The sequence below is a fragment of the Mytilus californianus genome, unplaced genomic scaffold, assembly GCF_021869535.1.
Source record: "Mytilus californianus isolate M0D057914Y unplaced genomic scaffold, xbMytCali1.0.p SCAF_1, whole genome shotgun sequence".
Lineage (NCBI taxonomy): Eukaryota > Metazoa > Mollusca > Bivalvia > Mytilida > Mytilidae > Mytilus > Mytilus californianus.
In genome coordinates, this window is record NW_026262581.1 from 129,294,503 (window position 1) to 129,316,216 (window position 21,714).

General features: G+C 32.7%; 1 protein-coding gene across 1 annotated transcript; it reads right to left on the bottom strand.

Moving 5' to 3' along the window:
- Positions 1-1,425: 1,425 nt before the first annotated feature.
- Positions 1,426-21,714, bottom strand: LOC127713736 (prolactin regulatory element-binding protein-like). The gene is made up of 9 exons (XM_052219810.1): positions 21,579-21,714; positions 18,197-18,392; positions 14,859-15,067; positions 14,099-14,182; positions 13,147-13,259; positions 12,437-12,610; positions 11,354-11,426; positions 9,151-9,310; positions 1,426-3,116 (listed from the first exon to the last, which is right to left on the bottom strand). The coding sequence occupies exons 1-9, from the start codon at positions 21,711-21,713 to the stop codon at positions 3,031-3,033; spliced, it is 1,230 nt and encodes a 409-aa protein (XP_052075770.1). The 5' UTR covers position 21,714; the 3' UTR covers positions 1,426-3,030.

Sequence of the window (21,714 nt, forward strand, 5' to 3'; positions counted from 1 at the left end):
TATGAAGTTCACAATGTCATTAGATACCTAAGATTCTGGGAAAGTTTCATTAAAATCATATCGTTAAGGTAGATTTTGGGATACTAAGAGTGAATGAAAATGAAACAAACTGTAGTGAACTCATAAAAGGATACCTTCTGCCGTGCAAAATTGATTATCTCATAGTTAACAAGTTGTACCAGGGTTATATTCCTTTATGCTGGTCTTCTAGTAGTGTTCTACAGCTGCATAAAGTTTCATCGATTTCCATCTAGTTTTTTAGAAGGAATTTTTTTCTTGGGAGAGATATTTACCACAAATGGCAACATTGAGGTAAAATGGATTATATCTCCTTTTACATGTAGGAACAGGATTATCTCCATTCATGCACATGGGTAAAGGGATAAATTCAGTAAAATAAACTTCATTAAGGACCCATTTGGGGTGAGCTTTCTGTATAACACTGTAGTGCTCCACTTATTGGTAGATAATGTTTGTAATAAATATTTTTTTGATATATATAGATCCAAATTAGGGTTAAAAAAAATAAAAATATGAATTTAGTGTGAATCTACAGTGTTTGTAAACAAGGCCATGTGAATGGCCAAAAAATGCTGCATGACACTATGTTTTTATTGTTGCAAAAGATGGAGCTATATTTGTACTTTGATGAATGATATATATGAAAGCTTCTGATTTCTAGAGGTAAAACAGGTATAAATTTAATTCAAGAAAGAGGTTTGCATTGAAGTCAGTGGGACATTTTTTTACTGAATTTACCCATATAGATTGTCATTATTTTGCAGTAGGAATTAAAAATTAAACATTGCATTGTATTAAGCATTGAAAGGCAATATTATGAATTGGACTCTTCCTTTTTTCATAATTTTAGTTGAACCACAATTTTAAATATATGTTTTACAATGACATTATTGATATTTTTTGAATGGATAGATTCATGAAGTAATTTTCAATAGTTAACGGTAATTTACATGCTCTTCATTTTGTAACTTGAATATCTGAGTATATAATTCATTGATAAATTTTGTGAAATGGGCATGAAAAGGATTATAGAATGTTGTGCACAATGCAATATGTTAATTTAATCTAAAAAAAAAGTAGTGATAAGGTCTGGAAACTATAAAGCCAGTCCTATAGGGGTTTTGATAGCATGAATGTCATCTTTACCCAAAAATTTCATTAATATCAGTCTAGCCATTTAAGAGAAGTTGTGCTCACTAAGGCATATGGACAGACAAATCCCCCCAAAAAACATTGGTTTGCGGGGGGCATAAAATATTTTTCACAAATCAAATTCACTACTTATTTTTTACGGTTACCACTCTAATTTTTGAAAGTGTTAAACCATTTGAGCCACCTCAAATCAATACTCACTGCTTTTTAATAGCATGGTAGGAATAAATTCTCATACAAACACAACTAATGTAAGTTTCAATTTTTATTTATTTACTTGATATTTTTCATACATAGTGATTTCATAAATCATTTAATAAATAAAATAAATATATAACCTTTAACAGATAAAATAACCTTCTACAGGAACAAAATAAAATTACAACATTTAAACAAGAGTACCTAAAACATATTCCAAAATTAGAGAAATGCTTGTCCTAAAATTTGACAAGATAAAGTTAGTTTTATACACAAAAACATAAGTGTCCTATCAATGATACAGAAGCTGTAACTCTATATAAATAACTGAAAAAAAAAAATTAAAAAAAATTTGAAATTCACAATTGCACGTGTTAATGCAATTCGTTAAATTTATTTCATTTTATTTCTACTTAAACTAAGAAGTTTTCCATTGAGAAACAATATATAGTAATGGGAAAGTCCCCACCAGATTTGGAGGTTGGAAACCCTAAAAATCAACCTGATTAAAATAACAAAATGGAAGGAGAACAATATACAATATGAAGAACAATAGATTTTGTTGACAAACCCCTGTAATATGTAGCAATATAAACTCCATGGTAGGCTCTGGGGGAAACCAAATAATATAGGGGATGTACAACTTCAAATCAAGAAATCCTATCAAGTTTTGTTCCATTCCGGTGTAAAATTACGAATTTGTTTTAAAGATTTTGTTGTGACAGGGGAGACAAAAACACAACATGAATGTCTCCTCATATAAAATGTCGGGGGACATGATAATCTAGTTGTGTGAAAGTGTGAGTTTTCTTTTAAAAATCAATTGACAGCTAAACATTTCATGTCGACATTTGGTTGTGAACCAGTGTAATTAGCCCTTGTTTATACCAAACTCGTCTTGGCTTATATCAAATTATTTCAGAAATAGACCCTTCTGCAAGTCAAATAAAGTACATAAAATATAAGCAGAAGACATTCAACAATTAACAAATAATGATAAATGCATGTGTTTTATATTGCAATTTTCCCCATTCATTACAAGGGTAAAATTTGTGACAATTTTTTTTCAAAAGCTAATCTGATATTGAGAAGTGACTAACATGGTTTCTCTTTATCCGTTATCAATATAATTTTCAATGCTCTATTGCAGTGAATTCATCCATTTCAACAAGAGACAGAGGATATTATCTGACTTTTCTGTATTGTTGAACAATGGAACAAACAGATTGTTATTTTTCCACAATCAACCTGGTAAGATCTTTGCTCCCTTTTCAGGTTGAGAATTTACAGTTAATATCTTTTTATAAAACGAATACAGTCCCATACACTCAAAATTTTGTAACAACTAGAAAATCTAATAATTTTTTCAGTGGTCGACCATATCTTTTTTTATAATATCAGAGTTCTGAGAATTATAATAAATAACCAGCCAGCTGATATCATGATTGCAAGTTATATTTAATACATTGTAAAGCATATAAAATATTGTATACCTCAGCCCTTTTAATAAGATCATTATAAAAAGTTAATTGTCTATCACAGCATTGTAATTTTAATTCACTTTGAAGTTCAATTAATCCAATCATGATCTACCAATCAGATCCACTAGTTTTGATGGAATGTTAATGGCTGCCATCTAAGAATGGGGGATAACTCTTGTCATAAACCCATTTCTGACATGAAGATGAATAACAACACAACTATAACTACCAGTCCAATAAGTAAACACACAATACTGTATGATCCTGTAACAAAACAAAAGTTTAACAAATTAAATATGAAATAAAGAAATTTATTGGCTTGCAAGAGAATAAAGTTAGTTTTTAAGCAATTCACTATATTAGTATTATCTTAACATTTGTTGCTAAGAATTCTTTAGATTCTGAACAAAATGAAATGGAGGAAATGTCTGGATCATACCTGCCAACCTCTGAAACCTTCAAAGAGGGAGATCTCCCTCTCAGCTTTGACAGCTGAGGGGGAGATTTTGCACGAACGACATTTTCAAGTGAAATATATGACGTGTTTATTTATTCATCTACGAAACACATATAAGAGTTAATAGATATACTTTTTTTCTTTTAATATGGTTATATCCTACAGAAGGTGTGTTGTATGTTTCTTTCCTATTTCTTTGACATTTGAATTCCATCAGGACAACATTTCACCCCACAGACCTCTGTTAAAAGAGAGCAATCATGTTGATTGTGCATTATGTGTGTGCTCTTATAATGTTCTCTGTACTACTACTGGAAGTGTTTAACGACCTTGACTAGCTGTTCAGCCCTCGCACGGTTGGCTCGGTGCCCGAAGGCGTTTTGGTGAGCGTTTAAATATTTTTGCAGTCGGACAGGAACAGTTAGAAATCGCCATTTTGGTAGGCCGTCATCTTGGATTTGGTGAGTTGTTTTGGTTTTGTTTGTTGACTATTTTGTTGTTTACTTCACAACGGCTGCTTTCAGGGCCAGGTTGGTCAGCTTTGCAGCCCGCTAACCACGATGATGGAGTACTGGTCGATGAGTCTCGGACATAGTAATAACTATGACAGGAAGCATTATCAGGACCAAAGTCGTGAGACAGTGAAATGGTGGTCCATCATCTAACACCTAGGATACAGCCCTGGGACGTCACTCGGCATACCACTCCCCCATCCATAATGGGTTTTGGAGTGTATGTTGACGCGGGAATTTGCCCTACGCGGATTATAGCCTAACGTAGTCTGTACAGCGTTGGATTGGTTTCTGTCATCGAAAGTAGTAGTCGTTGATCCATCTAACAGTAAACCCTCATCGCAGATAGCGAGTAAAGGAGAGCTGACCCAGCACGTCCGTCCAGTTGTAATGACTGAGACGTAACTGCGTTCTCTGTATATGGTTCAATACATACCTTATAAATTTCAATATAAACATTGAATAGAGGTATAGATCTTTTAAGTGATTTTTCAAATATAATTATTTTTTTATACGACCGCAAAAAAAATTTTGTGGTCGTATATTGGTATGACGTTGGCGTCGTCGTCGTCCGGCGTCGTCGTCCGAATACACATTAGTTTTCGCACTCTAACTTTAGTTTAAGTGAATGGATCTCATTGAAATTTGACCATAAGGTTCAATACCACAAAAGGAAGGTGGGGATTGATTTTGGGGGTTATGGTACTAACAGTTAAGGAATTAGGGGCCAAAAGGGGCCAAAAATAAGCATTATTGTAACTTCCAGACATAACTTGTGTGTAAGTGTATGGATCTCTCTGACATTGTACCACAAGGTTCCATATCACAAAGGGAATGCTGGGATTGATTTTGGGGGTAATTGTCTCCAAATTTTAGGAATTAGGGGCCAAAAAGGGGCAAAAAACAAGCATTTTTCTAGTTTCATGACAATAACTTGTTTGTAAGTGTATGGATCTTTATGAAATTGTACTACAAGGTTCCATATCACAAAGGGAATACTGGGATTGATTTTTGGGGTAATTTCCTCCAAATATTAGGAATTAGGGGCCAAAAAGGGGCAAAAAACAAGCATTTTTCTAGTTTCATGACAATAACTTGTTTGTAAGTGTGTGGATCTTTATGAAATTGTACTACAAGGTTCCATATCACAAAGGGAAGGCTGTAATTGTTTTTTGGGGTAATTCCCTCAAAATTTTAGTAATTAGGGGCCATAAAAGGGCAAAAAAAACATGCATTTTTCTAGTTTCAGGACAATAACTTGTGTGTAAGTGTATGGATCTTTATGAAATTGTACTGCAAGGTTCCATATCACAAAGGGAAAGCTGGAATTGAGTTTGGGGGTAATTGCCCTAAACGTTTAGGAATTTGGGGCCAAAAAGGGGCCAAAAAACAAGCATTTTTCTAGTTTCCAGACAATAACTTGTGTTCAAGTGTATGAATCTCTCTGAAATTGTACTGCAAGGTACCATACCACAAAGGGAAAGCTGGGATTGAGTTTGGGGGCGATGAATCATAAGGGGGGTTCAAAAAATTGGGGGGGGGGATTTTTTTTTTCCTTTTTTTTCTTTAACATTTTCCATTTTAAATTGGTTATTTCTGATTTATATATAAAAGCAAATAATAATGATATGGTTTGAATAGGCATACATGTGAACCTCCCGACGGGAGTACAATAATCCCGTTTTCAGGGGTCTCCTCCCCCCTCCCGTTGAAAAAATCCCGTGTATGAAATTTTTCATGAATGAAAAATTTCTGCCCAACATAACATCTCAGGCATCTGGTGTAACTGACATTACCTGAAGTTATATTTTACCTGTAAATCAATTAACATGCATAATTATATGGCTTCACTTGTCAGCTTGGGTGTCAAACATACTGGTAAGCAACGATTTTTACCTCAGGCTAACTGCCGTTGTGTAACAAAAACTGTGTATTTATTGGGTTACTTCCCTTGATTTATCCTGTTTTAAGTTACTTTCCTTTTAATAATGAAAATTTTTAAAAGAATATAAATAAAATATAAATTGAACAAATAATCATAAAAGGATGGTTATTAAATGATTTTAAATGTCTTAGGACAAATAAAAAAATAATAATTTGAAAATTATTTGAGGATTCTATACTTCCTTTTAAGGCTTAAATTGAAATTTATATAATAACTATGACCCTAACTTTACAGATAGAAAGAATTTCTGAGTTTGCAAATAAAAACTATTTGCAAGAGAAAAAAAAAAAAAATAAAAACTATTTGCAGACAGCTAAACAAATGTTCTGGTTGCAATGATTGTTTTATAGAATATGAAGTAAAAAATTTAAAGAACATACTGGAAAAAAACAATGTTAGATTGAACATGTAGAATATAAAGATGGAGAAACTTTATAAGTACAAGGGTACTATAAACATAATAAATTGGTTGGAAAGTTGAAGAAAACACACTTTAAAAGACCATTTTTACAGCACACGGTTACATTTACAACAAAATTAATGTCGATTAAAAACCTCCTGATCTGAGTCCTAATCTCCTGACCAAAATTTCCCAATCTCCTGATCTGAGTTTCACAGTCCATCACATGTATGAATAGGTAAATTGAAAATTTTTAAGTTCTTAGACCACTTTCATTCTGTGTCAGAAACCTATGCTGTGTCAAATATTTAATTACAATCCAAATTCAGTGCTGTATCAAGCTTGAATGTTGTGTCCATACTTGCCCCAACTGTTCAGGGTTCGACCTCTGCGGTCGTATCAAGCTGCGCCCCAGCGGAGCATTTTATTTATTTTTGTCTTAAGGCATACAAAGTCTTTTAATTGCCATCCTTTTATGATTCTTTGTTTAATTTGTATTTAGTTTATATTGTTTTATCAATTCACATTGTTTTAAGAAGGGTAATTTAAAACAGGATTAAACAGGGGAAGTCATCCCGAAATTTCTTTGAAATTTTTTTTAAAATAACACAAAGCTTGAAGCAAAAGTCGTTAATGATTTGTAATTCTACTTGCAAAATCGCATGTCTCCACCAGGACTCGAACCCGGGACCTCTGTGTTACAAGGCAGCGCGTTAACTGACTGAGCTAAAGAAGTACTTCCTTAGCTCAACCGCTTACGGCTGACTAAGTATCTACTAAATTTCTAAGGGAAGCAATCCCGTCACAGATTTTTAATTAGTACTATGTTTGAAACCCAAGCTGTCAAGTGAAACCATTTAATTTCACATGGTCTGTGATTTACAAGTAAAAACAACCCTCATCAGTGACACAAAAACGTAATTAATGTTGACTTGTCATTCAAGGTTGAAATATCCAAAAGCAGGAGATTCTATACTCCTGCGCCGAGGGTACCCGCAAGCGGGAGATTTCCCGAATTTCGACCTTTGAGCGGGAGTCTCCTGCTCAAAACAGGAGGGTTGGCAGGTATGGTCTGGATGCTTTTATAAATGTGTTTTAATTATTTTGTGTAATTGGGTTGCTGTCTCATTGATGTTTATCTCACATCTCCTTTTATCAAAGCTAGTTATCAATTTAACATATACTCAACAACATAGAAAGGTACCACTAAAATAATTTAAATAATTTTAGAAGCCAGTTTAATATTAGAGTGACCATCTACACAATGGATATATGCTGTACAACAACATGACTGCTTAAATTGTTTACAAATACAAAACCAGAGTTCTCGAAAACTGACAATCCAAAGGTTTTGACTACCAAAATTTGGAAAGGACAGACACAATTTTGGTATTTTGCAATAGAAACAAGCATTCTGAGAGTATTGCATAGCAATACAATGTACATAGTCCCCTACCGGATAAAAATTTATTATACTGGAACAAAATGCTAACTTAAATTGTTCTATAACTTGTCATTGTGTAAACAAAAAGTAAATATCATGTCAATATCTTCAAGCATGACTAACAACAGTGTGGAAAACTGATTATATGAGTGAATTTTTTCAAGTCCAAGGACCATAACTCTGCACAAAATTATTAGACAGAAACAAAAATTTGAACTTGATCTGTAACTTGTCATGATAAAACTATATACCAATTATCAATCAATTTCTTATAAGCATGATGGAAAAAAACATTAAATATGATTAATAGTTCTCTAAAATTAGATATGATGTAATACAGTGTATATCTATTTTCAAATTATAATGAAATATAATTAATAGTTCCAAATATTTTTTCTTTCATTTGGCACAAACTAATTTAGATTGGTAACTTATCTATAAAATGTCAACAACTTTTATCTACACAATGTAATGTATTGAAACATATACTTTAATAATTAAAGGATTTCTCTTCATAATTTTTTTTTATATATATAGCATTCAGAAAATTAGTTTATACTAAATAACAAACAAACCTGTCAAAAAATTCTTCAAATAATTTAACAAAGAATGTCTTTTAAAAAATGAGTTATCTCCCTTTGTACAGAAATATGGTTTAACATAGTACTCTAACATTAGATATGGTCCAGAGTTATGGTCCATAACTCTGGACTAAATCATCAGACCGGAACAAAATTCGAACTTTATCTATAACTTGTCATGATAAAACTATATACCAAATATCAAATCAATATCTTCAAGAACCACGAAAAAAAGTGTGGAAAGCTGATTTGCCGGACTGACGGATGGACAGACGGACAGATGGACAGACAGACAGACGGACAGACAGACGGAGTGCAAACCTAAAGTCCCCCTCGACTTCGTCAGTAGGGGACTAATAATAGTAAGGACCAGCAAATTTTATTCAAGGACCACCAGAAAAAAAAAAGGTTTCAAGAACTCTGCAAACTTCTAAAAACATTATTTACGATCAACAGTTGAAAGTATATAAATAAAAGAACAGAGGTATAATGTCCCCCGCGTTGCACAAATTTTATAACTCTTTAAAAAAAAGTCGATCGGCCACCATTATAGAACTTGTCAGAGATATTGATGATATTAACCAATAGTATAAGTTTTATAAAAATCTGGCAAGAATTGTACCTGTGAGAGCGCTAACGAGGCCATTTTCCATAAATTTAATATTTCCAAGGGGCATAACTCTGTAAAAAAGTTGATCGTGCACCATTATAGAACTTGTCCGAGATATTGCTGATATTAACCAATAGTATAAGTTATATAAAAATCTGGCAAGAATTGTAGCAGTGAGAGCGCTAACAAGACCGGACGGACGGACACACAGGCGGACACAAGGATGGACGGACGCCTGGTATTTCCATGTCTCTCGCAACACATTACGCAGGGGACAATAAAGAATTATACGTTTTAAAGGCATTTTAATAAACTGTGGAAGGAATATGTTAACTGCTATAATACATACCTCGTTTGGCAACTTGATGAACACGAATGGTATTGTCAGCTGATATACTGAGTAATGTGAAATCTTTATCTCCCGTCACTTCCTCTGTGGCTTTAGAACTCGGCAAAAAATCTAAACCTGTCACAAATATATTGTGAGCTTCACTGACACTATATAATTTCTGAAATTAAATAAGACCTTGTGAGAAGACAATATAACTCAAGTTGAACAAATAATGTAAAAAAAGACACAATTCAAATAAATTGTAACATCTTTCATTTATCTAGATTTAACTAGAAAATTGAGTGAACTCACAAAATGATACCCCCGGCCACACAATACAATACATATATTCAAGTAAGTAAATTATCTCCCCTTTAACATGTTGGACTGGGATTGAATTCTTTTACGCACAACCTCAGCAAGTGTTCTACATCTATGTATTTAGTTTCATCAATATTTTCAAGCTGTTTAGAATTTGTGCTTAAAAGGTAGATGGACAGGGTGATTCCTAGGGTTTGCTGGGGTATGAATATGAAATTTTATTTCACAAAACAAAGCTTGACAGCGTTCAAAATAATAAAAAAAATAAATACGTTTGCATAGTCCATGTAAATGTTTGAAATTTGAGGTTGGTAGTGAGGACCAAAGTTACCTCTTTTCTTAAGGCCTTTTGGAAAAAACAAAAACCTCTATAAGCTACTAGATTTCAACCAAAATTTCAAACACTAAATAAAGCAAGTAAATAATTACATTGAATTTTTGTGTCAAAAATCTGTATTTTGAACAAATATCTTTTATAATCAAAATTGACAATAACACTTCAAATGGTCTGCAATTTTATTTGCTATGGTCTACCTGTTTGGCACGCAAGACAGGCGTCATCAGGACAATTTATATAAGAATTAATGTGTATGAAGTAGTCAAAGTGGTACATCTAAAGTGACGCAACAGTTAAAAATGGTAGGTATTAGTAACGTATGCATGTAAACATAGAATGGTTAAAAATAGAATTGAAAACGAAAGTTTTATAGTTATAAATAGATTATTACAGAGTTCTATGTAATTAATGTTAAGTCAATGATACTTTCTTCCTTTGTTAAGTCTATTGAGTAAAGCACATGCTTGTGCTGAGTTTATAGAGTTAGTAAAATTTGCAGTTGGGTATTAGAATTGTCAATTCAGGACATGGATATCCTAAGGCTTATTATTACAACACTCAGGTAAGACATTTATACTTATTTATATCGTACATTGAGGTCTATTTTGCTGTCGAGATGATATTTCTTGCTCGCGGTCCAGAATGTCCGAATAATTGCTATATTATGCAAATGTATAGATATAAAGTTAGTAATTTTTGGGTACAATATTTATTTTGCAGGGGTTTTTAGGCTCGGTTTTGGTGTGTGTAGAGCACGTATTAAATACTGTCGACTGGTCGGTGATAATGGTGATAGTTATTTTCCGTCCGTTTAATATTAAAAGAAATCTAAGGGGAACAACCCAAAATTTATACTAACAGTACGTGCAATGTTCAACATTACCGGGAAGTGTGCAGAGTTGATGGTGGTGTGCAGACTGAAATCGTTTAATTTCATTTTATTTCATAACATTATATTTAGTTCTGTTTCGTGTGTGTTTATTTTGTTACATTTGTGTTTATTCGTTTCATTACTACATTTATGTTGAATTTACTTTACTTTAGTTTTGTTTATTAAATTTATATTTAAATTTAGTTTTGTATAACATTGGCCACTTGACAATTCAAAGAACTTACTTCCTTACAAATACCTACCATTATTAACTGTTACGTCACTTTAGATGTACCACTTTGCATACTTCATACACATTAATTCTTATATAAATTGTCCTGATAACGCCTGCCTTGCAGGCCAAACATGTAGACCATAGCAAATAAAATTGCAGACCATTTGAAGTGTTGTTGTCAATTTTGATTATTATTCAAGTGTTGCATTAGTTTGCATGATTTGACAACCAGGCATTACATTGTATCCACTTCAGGGACTCTACCAAAAGGATTTCACAGGCGTTGGTTCACCAGACGGAGCTTAATTTAAAATATTTTTTATGTAAACATTTGTTATATCATGGGTTTACTTAAAAGTTGAAAATTTTATTGTGGTCAACTAAATGGGAAAAAGATTTCCTGTAAAATAGATGAGAACAAGTTTTACTCATAAACTAAATAAGCATTTTTGTTTACCTGTAAACTAAAAGAGATAAAGACTGCAACACTTCCTGAGATAGTACCGACAGCGGCATAGGTTCCATCATCACTACAATAGAAGCAACCATACAAAACTTATTTACTTTATACATATTTTTTATCTTGTTTAGTTGAATACAGTTTTTCTCTAAAGTCAGTTTCAACTCTGTAAATATGAACAGCATCATCTAAATACTTTCTATCATGATATATGCAATTTCCCAAGTATACAGACATGTCAGATTATTGTGAATGTGCAAATCATTTGTTTTCATGTTATTCAATCCTAGTCTTAAAACATGACACAATTCCAGCCTTCACGGTTAACTTTTAAGTCCACAAGCCCAAAGCTCAATTTTTTCAAAATTTTAGTTGGATTCTATTGGCTTGTAGAGAAGAATTTTACAAGTCAGAAAGCAATTTTACAAGCCAATGCCGTAGGACTTGTGGTTAAGCGTGAAGACTGCAATTCTAAATCAATTCGAAATTTATACATTGCAGTATTAACATTTCGTGGTTTAATTGGCTAGAAAGCACGTTAACAATTTACATGAGAGCCAATGCTGACAGAACCTCACCAAGTTTATAAAAAATATTAATACTTGTGTTTGTCCTCCTGGCTAGTGACTTTTGTAACCTCTCCCCCCCATGTTTTGTATATATTGTAAATAGTTATTGTTATCTCTGTACTAATGTCATGCATTGGTTTATGAGAATAAAGAGTATATATAATCAATAATTTACCTGTGAGCCAATGCTGACAGCACTTCACCAAGTTTGTCAATAATTTACCGGTGAGCCAATGCTGACAGCACCTCACCTAGTTAGTCAATAATTTACCTGCGAGTCAATGCTGACAGCACATCACCAAGTTTGTCAATAATTTACCTGTGAGCCAATGCTGACAGCACTTCATCAAGTTTGTCAATAATTTACCTGTGAGCCAATGCTGACAGCACCTCACCAAGTTTGTCAATAATTTACCTGTGAGCCAATGCTGACAGCACCTCACCAAGTTTGTCAATAATTTACCTGTGAGCCAATGCTGACAGCACCTTACCAAGTTTGTCAATAATTTACCTGAGAGCCAATGCTGAGAGCACCTCTACTCCAGTACTGACCATTCGTTTTACTGTAAATTTACTACTATCCCACATAGCGAGGTAACATGGTGCTGGATTCTGTGATCTTTTTACAGGTATACTAATTGTGTACAAGTTAAAATTGTCTTTGAGTCCCTCTATTAAACCATATCTGAAAAAATTGTTTGTAAATTCAATGTTCTGTTTGAAACTATTTAAGATGAAGATCTTTCAGTAATGTTGAATAAAATACAATTCTGTGAAAGCACTTAATAGATTCCAATATTATTGAAAAATCATTGGTTTGGGGGCTTTTAATTCTGTATTTCTATGCATTACCAGTCTAAGTAAAAAACAGTATTTCGCTCTGTAGCATATATTATGGTTTTAATTAAATACAAAACTCATAATTACAGGTAATTTTGATGATAAAAGTAATTTTTAAATTTGTAAATCTCTCCCCTTGCAAACCCAAAATAAGACTTGTAACTACTAGTGAATATGTCAATATATTTTATTCTTTTAAGTTATTTTTTTTATTGTATCAAAATAAGGACAAATATACCACATAAGTTTGTTTTTTTCTTTAGCAACTGGACATCAATAAACAAACTTCAAATATCAAGATATTTTTTCCTACACTTATTTATAACAAAATTCTTTTGCTAAACAATCAGGTACAAGCTATCACTTTTTTTTCAAACTTACTTGCACGCTCTATGCCGATACTGATCACTTAACGGCCATTTAAGTTCACAGTCTTTACTCCCCTCTTTTGCATTCCACACACAGGCACAGTGGTCTCTAGAAACTGTTACTATCTATCAAAAACAAGTAGCTATTAACCCCATATTGAACATATATTTTCATAAAAATTTGATTGGCTTATACAATATTACAGAATTTGTTGTATCCATTAAAAGCATTTTTCAATTGTGGACGAAGGAAAATTAACAAAAATAAACAATCTTTAATGAGCGATTTGGAAAGGAATATTATGTTTATCATGCAATAGATGGATCAAACGTTAATTTAAGTCCATTATGATCAAGTTTTACTAAAAACTAAAATCAGAATCTTTTGATGGTACGCTTGAGTTACGAGTGCCAGAGGCGAAAATAAAAATACTTCAACTCGTTAGTGTAATCAGTTGTTCCTCTGAAATATCATACGATGGGTCTACAAATTCAATGTGCTTAGTTCTTAATTTTATTTCACACAACTGGCACTTTAACATGTAGTGTCCTAAAGAAGGAAAATGGAACTGGTAAAAATGTACTTTTTACTTGGATTTCTACTTTATTCATCTAAATTAATCGGAAAACATGACAAATGCACAATACATCTACAGATTAATGGTTTGAAACTTCACCAGTCCACCATTGTCTTTAACTGAACTTGTTCTACATCAATTAATCATAAAAACATAGGAAATTTATCATAGCAAAAGAAGAATCTAAATTTTGTACTCCGACCAGTTTGGTATCCCATCACATGAATCTTCGTCACACAAATGGCAAATTGGCCATTCCGTAAAAGCAATTGCTTTAAAAATGGCCCAGACAAGGTTCTATGAGAATAAGAACCAAAGAAAAATTTTAACATAAATATAATGTCTCCCTTTGTCAAGGTATAATAAAAAAAATTACACATCACTTACTTTATCACTTGCAGGACTTACGGCTACATCATCAATATCTCCTTTGTGTGCATGGACTTCAAATATCTTACTCAATTCAGGATACTGTAATAATAATATAATTTTAGATCTATCAGTGTTTATTAAATATCCTATGGTAGAATTGTTACATGGATACAAACATTCAGACCTTAAGAAATTTATATATCAAATCTTACATTATTTTTAATTAACAAATAAATGGAGAATGTGTCCATGGGACACAGATGATGCCCCCATTTGCATATAACATTATAAAAGGACATAACTAGAGAACTATATGATGCCATCCAAATCTCAACTTGATCTGTGTTTTATGGTAATAAGTTTCTTAACATTGGTTGAGGCAAACTAAAGTTAGAGAACAGAAATTAATTTTGGTACGTACGGATGGACGTACAGATGGACAAGAGTAACACTTAATGCCCCTCCAATGCGGCGGGGCATAAAAAGAAGGGGGACATGATGTGTTAATCATGATAATGTCCATACATGAACTTAACAAAACCAAAGGCAATATCACAGCAATGCTTCAATACAGAGCAAAAGCTCATGCCTGACTTTAAGTTGAAGAATGCCCCTGGCAATGATTTGCATGAAATTCTTTGTTAGATGTCCTATATGATATTTGGAGTATGAGGAAAAATTGATTGAAGGCCAGTTATGTTACAGGTATATCAGTTTACACTACGCACATATTTTATTTTATTCCAACCTTCAACATTTTCAAAACATTCCATACCTTCCAAACACGAAGAAAACCATCAGCACCACCTGTTGCTAAAAATTTCTGATCCATACTAAATTGTACAGTTTTCTGAAAACTTCCATCTTTATTAAAGTCAGTGTCAAAACTGTCTATTTCTTCAATGTCAAAGTTAATTTGCTTGGTTTCATTTTCTTCAGCACCATTATTAGATTTTCTTTTCCGAACTGTGTCATCTGTTTTACCTTTAATAATGAAATCATCAATCACAGAATTATTTAAATTTCTTTTTCTAACAAAAGACTGATGAAATATTATGTAAGTTTATGATATTAATGAAATATCTGTGGTAGATTTTTTTGTATTAATGTAAGACTAAAATTTATGTGCAGCATCAAATCTGTGTCCTGTGACATTTTGACACACAAATCTGTGGCCCTTTGTCCAGCCTCAAATCAGTGTCCTGTGATGTCATGAAACTCAAATATTTTTTTTTTAAACCTGTGTTCTTTTTATAAGGTAGATTTTAGGTAATGGGACGTTAAAAAATATAATGTGACTGGGTTGAAGCACTTAACCTTTCCCCAATGTTACAACACAACATATGAACAAACTTTAATAAAGAGCTGCGCCATGTGCTCATGATACGCCTGTCGCTTTTTCAACAAATAAAGTTCCACAACTCCTCAATGTCATGTCAGAAATTTATAAAAGACTAAAGGGAGCTTATTTAAATAGATATTAACCAGTCACCAAAGTTTCATGAAAACTACCCAAAGCATTTTTCAGTTATTGTCCGAAAACTGGAAAATTCCCCCTTTTTTATGAATAAAGTTCCAATACTCCAAAATGTAAAATTAGTAATTTTAAAAAATCAAAAGGGAACTTATGTCAATATATATAAATAATTCACCAAAGTTTCATGAAAATTGTTCAAAGCATTTTGAGTTATAGTCAGAAAACTGGAAAATCCCCCATTTTTTATGAATAAAATCCCATAACTCGGAAATGTAAAATCTATAAAAATCGAAAGGGAGCTTACGTCAATAAATATAAACAATTCACCAAAGTTTCATGAAAATTGGTTAAAGCATTTTTGAGTTATTGTACGACATGTTGACAACTGACAACGGTATACATGTACCATAATACGTCCCATTAACAGGCTTATAAAAATCAGTTGGAAAGGACACAAAGCACAAAAATTTAACTCCAAAAAATGTACAGATCTAACAGCACTTAAATCTATTTTACCATTTGGCATTGTAGGCTTTGCTACTTATTTGAGAAATCCCCAAAAAGCGATTAAGCCTAATTTGACATAAATTTGTCTATTTCGAGAGAGAAAAACAAGTTTTTACATTACAACTGCTTTCACTATTAAAACTTTTTTTATCTAAAAAATTATAAAAAAAAATAAAAACGGGAAAATAAGGTTAAATTTAACCAAAAGATTAAACTGTAGGATAAGTTTTTTTACAACTTTTTTATTGTGATGATCTGTGTACAATGTACATAGTTCAACATGCATTAACTTTTCAATGGCCTTAACTGATTTCATTATAATTTGAATATAAAAGTCGTTCTGATGTCTTTGGCAACAAAATTCTTTCCTAGTATGATGTCAACATATAAGACAGGGCATGACTTGTAAAAATGAACACAGATTTGAGAAAAAATAGAAACTAGATTTGTGACAGCTATAATGCAATATAGGATGGGACACAGGCCAGACATAGATTTGAGGCTTACATATATACGACAATAACACAGCAATTTGACAGTTCAAATAAGTAAAAGACTTCAAATAAAGGTTAACATACAGATCGTACCTAATTCATGTTCATTTACTATTGCTTATTCAGAATTATTCTAACTTCTTGGCAAAGCATATCTCTTCATGTCTAGGAGAGAAGCTTAGTATTCTCCAAACAACACTTTTTCGTTCTAATTTATTTTAGTTTCAAGTTTTTATTTAAATAATATAAATTAAAAGTTTCCAATTGTCTCTATCTTTTACTACTTTCCTCTAAAAGAGAATTATTGTCTGTTTTTAAAGATCATGGTAACCTGAAAGATGTATTAACCAATTTCTGCAGTCTGGAAATCAAATTCATTCTATAGCATGTATAGTGTTAATAAATGGTGCATTGTTCTGTACTAATTAGATGTAACTGTAATATAAGTGAGCTACAGTACACAAAAGATAAAACAAACACAATTGAAAAATTGTTCCTTGATTTTAAGCATGTTTTAACTACTTTAAGTAATAATAAAATGCTTCGCTGAGCGCAGCCTAATACGACCGCAGAGGTCGAACCCTGAACAAATTTGGACACAATATTCAAGCTTGATACTGTCTGAATTTGGATTGTAATCAAATTTTTGACATAATATAGGTTTCTGTCACAAAATAAATGTGGTCAAAGATCTTATAAATCCATTGCGCAATACTGTACAGTTGAAGATTTCTTCTTGAAACTTTTCATAAATTCGAAATTTTAAAAATTTTGAAAAAAAAATATGAATCCCTTAAAAAAAATTGGGAAAAAAATCCCCCCTCCAATTTTTTGAAACCCCCCTTGGAGCAATAACCCCAAAACTCAATCCCAGCCTTTCCTTTGTAGTATGGAACCTTGTAGTACAATTTCAGAGAGATCCATACACTTACACACAAGTTATTGTCTGGAAACTAGAAAAATGCTTGTTTTTGGCCCTTTTTTTACCCCTAATTCCTACATGTTTGGGGCAATTAACCCCAAACTCAATCCCAGCCTTCCCTTTGTTATGTGGAACCTTGTGGTACAATGTCAGAGAGATCCATACACTTACACACAAGTTATTGTCTGGAAACTAGAAAAATGCTTGTTTTTGGCCCCTTTTTGGCCCTTTATTCCTAAACTGTTGGCCCCATAACCCCTAAAATGAATCCCAACCTTCTACTTGTAGTATTAAACATTGTGGTACAATTTCAGACCAATCGAAATACTTATACACAAGTTATTATCCTGAAACTAGAAAAATGCTTGTTTTGGGCCCCTAATTCCTAAAGGGTTAGGACCATCATCCCCAAAATCAATCCCAACCTTCCTTTTGTGGTATTAAACCTTCTTAAAAAATTTCATAAAGATCCATTCACTAAAACTAAAGTTATTGTCCGGAAACCAATGTGTCTTCGGACAACGACGACGACATCATACCATTATGCGATCCCAAAAAAATTTTTGCGGTCGTTTAAAAACATCAAAACAATATTAACATCAAAAAAATTAGTATAGCCATATTTGTTGAAAATCGTGTTAATATATTATATTTTCACTTGTTTTTGTGAATACATGTATTATCAAAGATGACTGATGAAGACTTTTACTCACTTGAGTTTTTCTTGGGAGAAACAACTTTATATTTTAATGAATATATGTGACACTTTTCATCTAATCCTGCTGCTAATATGTGTTTTCTACCATCATAATGACAACATCCATTCATAACAGCTTTAGTTCCTGTATCGTGTCTACCTATACTACTAGCTATCAACTTATTTTCTGTCTCTTTTACTTCATAAACCTCCTACAACAAATAAATTTAATTAATCAGTGGTTCATAGTCTGTCTCTTGTGTGTTTATATTTGTCATTTCAAATTTCCTTTTTATCATTTGGACTTTAAATTTATTTTCCACACACACTGTTCCTGGAGCAAACCAATGAGCTTTGGCAGGAATATGACAATCCAATCAACAAAGTCTACAGTCGAAAGCACATGCAATGTGCGGGGTTCAAACTCACAGCCTCAGTAATGACAGGCAAGTGATGTAGTAAGTAAACTACTTAGACCACTCAGCCACCAAGGCCCCTACAGTGTATTGAGGAATATTGACAGGTTTTATATACATGTAGATGCAAAGAAAAATCACTACGACAATAGATGGGGACACAACTAGTTTTATGATGCAAACAAAACCTGAAGATATTGTGGTTTAACCTTTTATTAAATTGTTTAGGAACTTATCCTGTCAATACCTTGCTTCCACCTTCCCATGGTAACGAGGGGTATCATATTATGATAAAGAACTGAAGAGATTAATAAAGGGTGAAGTACTCAAAATAGTATAAAATTAAGGCAAAAAAAAACAAAAAAAAAGATGTTTTCTGTTGCATGCCCAAAATACATGTAATAGGGTCAGTAGGTTTGGATTTTTTTTATTACTTTTTTTTTTTCCATCAATCTCATGAAGTTTTTTGAACCATTGTTTGAATGTTTTTTTAGTATGAAACTGTCATGAACATTTGAGTATCAAGTTAATGGCTGCATTTCATCAACCGAATTGTGATCACACTAGTTATACCAGACCATTTGTTTGTTTTCATTCACAGTAGCAAAAAAGATTATAGAAAAGTGCTAATTATACACAGACGATTTTGAGACATGCAAAAGGAAGAGCTTTTTTTCTGATCACAACGAAAAAATTACAGATTATCATAAAAATATAATATTGGGAAAAAAAGTTAGGGTGGAAGCCTATAAATTAGGGTAGGTAGAGCAACCCGAAACACACATATTTAAAAATTTTTTTTTTTTGCTTAATCAATAGATAAGTGAATTTAGCGTCGTTTACTTTTTTTATAACAGTTGCAATTAAGCATTCAAGCCTTTGATAGAGGCTGCCATGTTGTAATGCATATGATACCAGCCAATTTGTACATATATCTGATTACTAAAAAGTATCACAAAAATAATAGGGACTTCATCCTCTTTCACAAGTTACACTTGCCTTTTATTACAAGTAACAATATAAACTGAATAGTAAAAATATATTGCTATAATTTATACTATTTATCTGTTTTATTGGAGCAAATTTAAGATTTTATTTTGAGGCAAGTCAAGCTTATTCTGATGCAAGATGTTTTGGCCACACCACCACTTGGGCCAAAGTTGTTTGGGCCATACTTGGTAGTTGTTTCAGCCTTGTTTGTTATAAACATTTTAATTCTGTGAAAAATACAGTAAATTTGTTTCTAAAAACAGACATGAACAAATAAAAATTAAAAAAATTGTATGCAATATTGTAAAATTCAAATAAAAGTTTTAAATTTTTATTTAATACATACATGTATTACTAGTCCCAGCATACATTGAAGTGCATTAATGTAACAATAACACAACGTAACCGTAGACACAAATATTATTATTACATTCGTAATTAATCGGTTCCTTACCCAACCCTGCATTCTGGCAATTAAGTCTCCAATGTAACAATAACTTTTTTATTATTGTTACATTTAAATGTAACCGTAGCCAGTGCCTAGTTAAAAATACCAAAGGTGAAATCTCTGTAGAACATCAGAACCCAAGCTGAGTTCAAGCAGATCTATAAAAATGTATCAGATTATAAATTGTCGTAACAATACAAGCAAAGTAGTGCTTAGGTGTTCGGATATTGCAGCATAATTAATTGAAAATCAAAATGCTTGTTACAATCAATCAACTGACCATATAAATAAATTGTGCAGGTAAACCATATATTTTATAAGATAATAGAATAGAAAAGAAATAGAATAGAACATTTTATTTTAAGTCGGGTTTACATGAAACATTGCAAACATATAAGTTCTGTGGAGCTTTTTGTCGACATTTGTCAATGTTTTTCTTAAAAAATAAATGCATAATTAAAAAAAAAAACACTCTATGTGGTTATATAACTAGGTCAATGCATACATGTACATATTTAATAGAGAATCATGAATAGATATTTATATATATTTATTACATTTCAAAGTACTGATGTGAAAATCCATGGATGGTACTAGCGGGATTCGAACCCTCAATCTCGGGATCTAAAGGCAGCGCTCTAACCAATTGAGCCAAAGAAGATCTTCCCTTACTCAACTAGTTAGACTACCTTTATACCTCCAGGTCTACAACACTCTTCCTCCTTTTCTTTTTTCAGGCTGCGTACCATCCATCCGAGCAACTCGCAGTTCCACTACTGTACAACCCCGAGACATATACTCGGAAATCCTCTTGACAGTTCCATCTAGATATGTCACGGTCATCCACACATGACCATATCAAACTGCCAGGCACCTATATACACTTGTTTGTACAAGTAGTAATTGCTCGCATCGCCAATGATGTATATTTAAGCGTACTTACTAATATTGCTGTGATAGTCAGGCTCGAGGTTCAGGTTTAAGTGGAAACACTAACTAATCTTATTATTGCACTCTAATTCTCTCTTGACACTTGTCTGCTACTTGTCGATCACACGAGGAAGATCCATCCGCACACACACACTTCTAGTCTATTCTCGTCCCTGGTTCTCTCTATGTACGTCCTGGTCATGTCATACCGTAAGAGTTACCTAACTTACTACAGTACAATGCTATATTTTAATTTTGGAATTATGAAAGTGTGGTTGAAAATTTACTTTGGCCAAATTGGTAATATGGCTGAAATGACCTGCAGCCGACCTGGTTTTGTGACCAAAACATCTGTAGAGTTTTTTTTTTTTGGAAATGCCAATTAGCACAAATTTCAAAGCCCTGACGCTTCATGTAATATCATATCCACTATGATAATAAGGGGATTCTGTAAGTTACTGTTTTAATTCCCCAGGGATATCAGGCTAATAATAGGTAGTGTAACCTTTGGTTAATACTGATAGGAAATTATTTAAGAGATATGAAAAGAATAGGCCTAATGAATAAGACATATTCAAAGCCGTTTAACGAATTCAAAATGGAAATCAACGTACAATTGCATTTACTACTCCAGTTTTTGCAGCACCTCCACCGCCTGCAACTATAAAATGCCTTTCATCCAACGCATTCACCGTGTACAGCGGAAAATCTGAACGTGCCAACAAGCCACCTTTCCCGGTGGCAGCCATG

Excerpts from the sequence above, each read along its gene's own strand:
- LOC127713736 (XM_052219810.1), bottom strand. The coding sequence starts at position 21,713 with ATGGCTGCCACCGGGAAAGGTGGCTTGTTGGCACGTTCAGATTTTCCG. Across the intron at positions 18,393-21,578 it reads CTGGAGTAGTAAATGCAATT|GAGGTTTATGAAGTAAAAGA; the intron begins GTACGTTGATTT and ends TATTTGTTGTAG. Across the intron at positions 12,611-13,146 it reads TATCGGCATAGAGCGTGCAA|ATATGGTTTAATAGAGGGAC; the intron begins GTAAGTTTGAAA and ends CAATTTTTTCAG.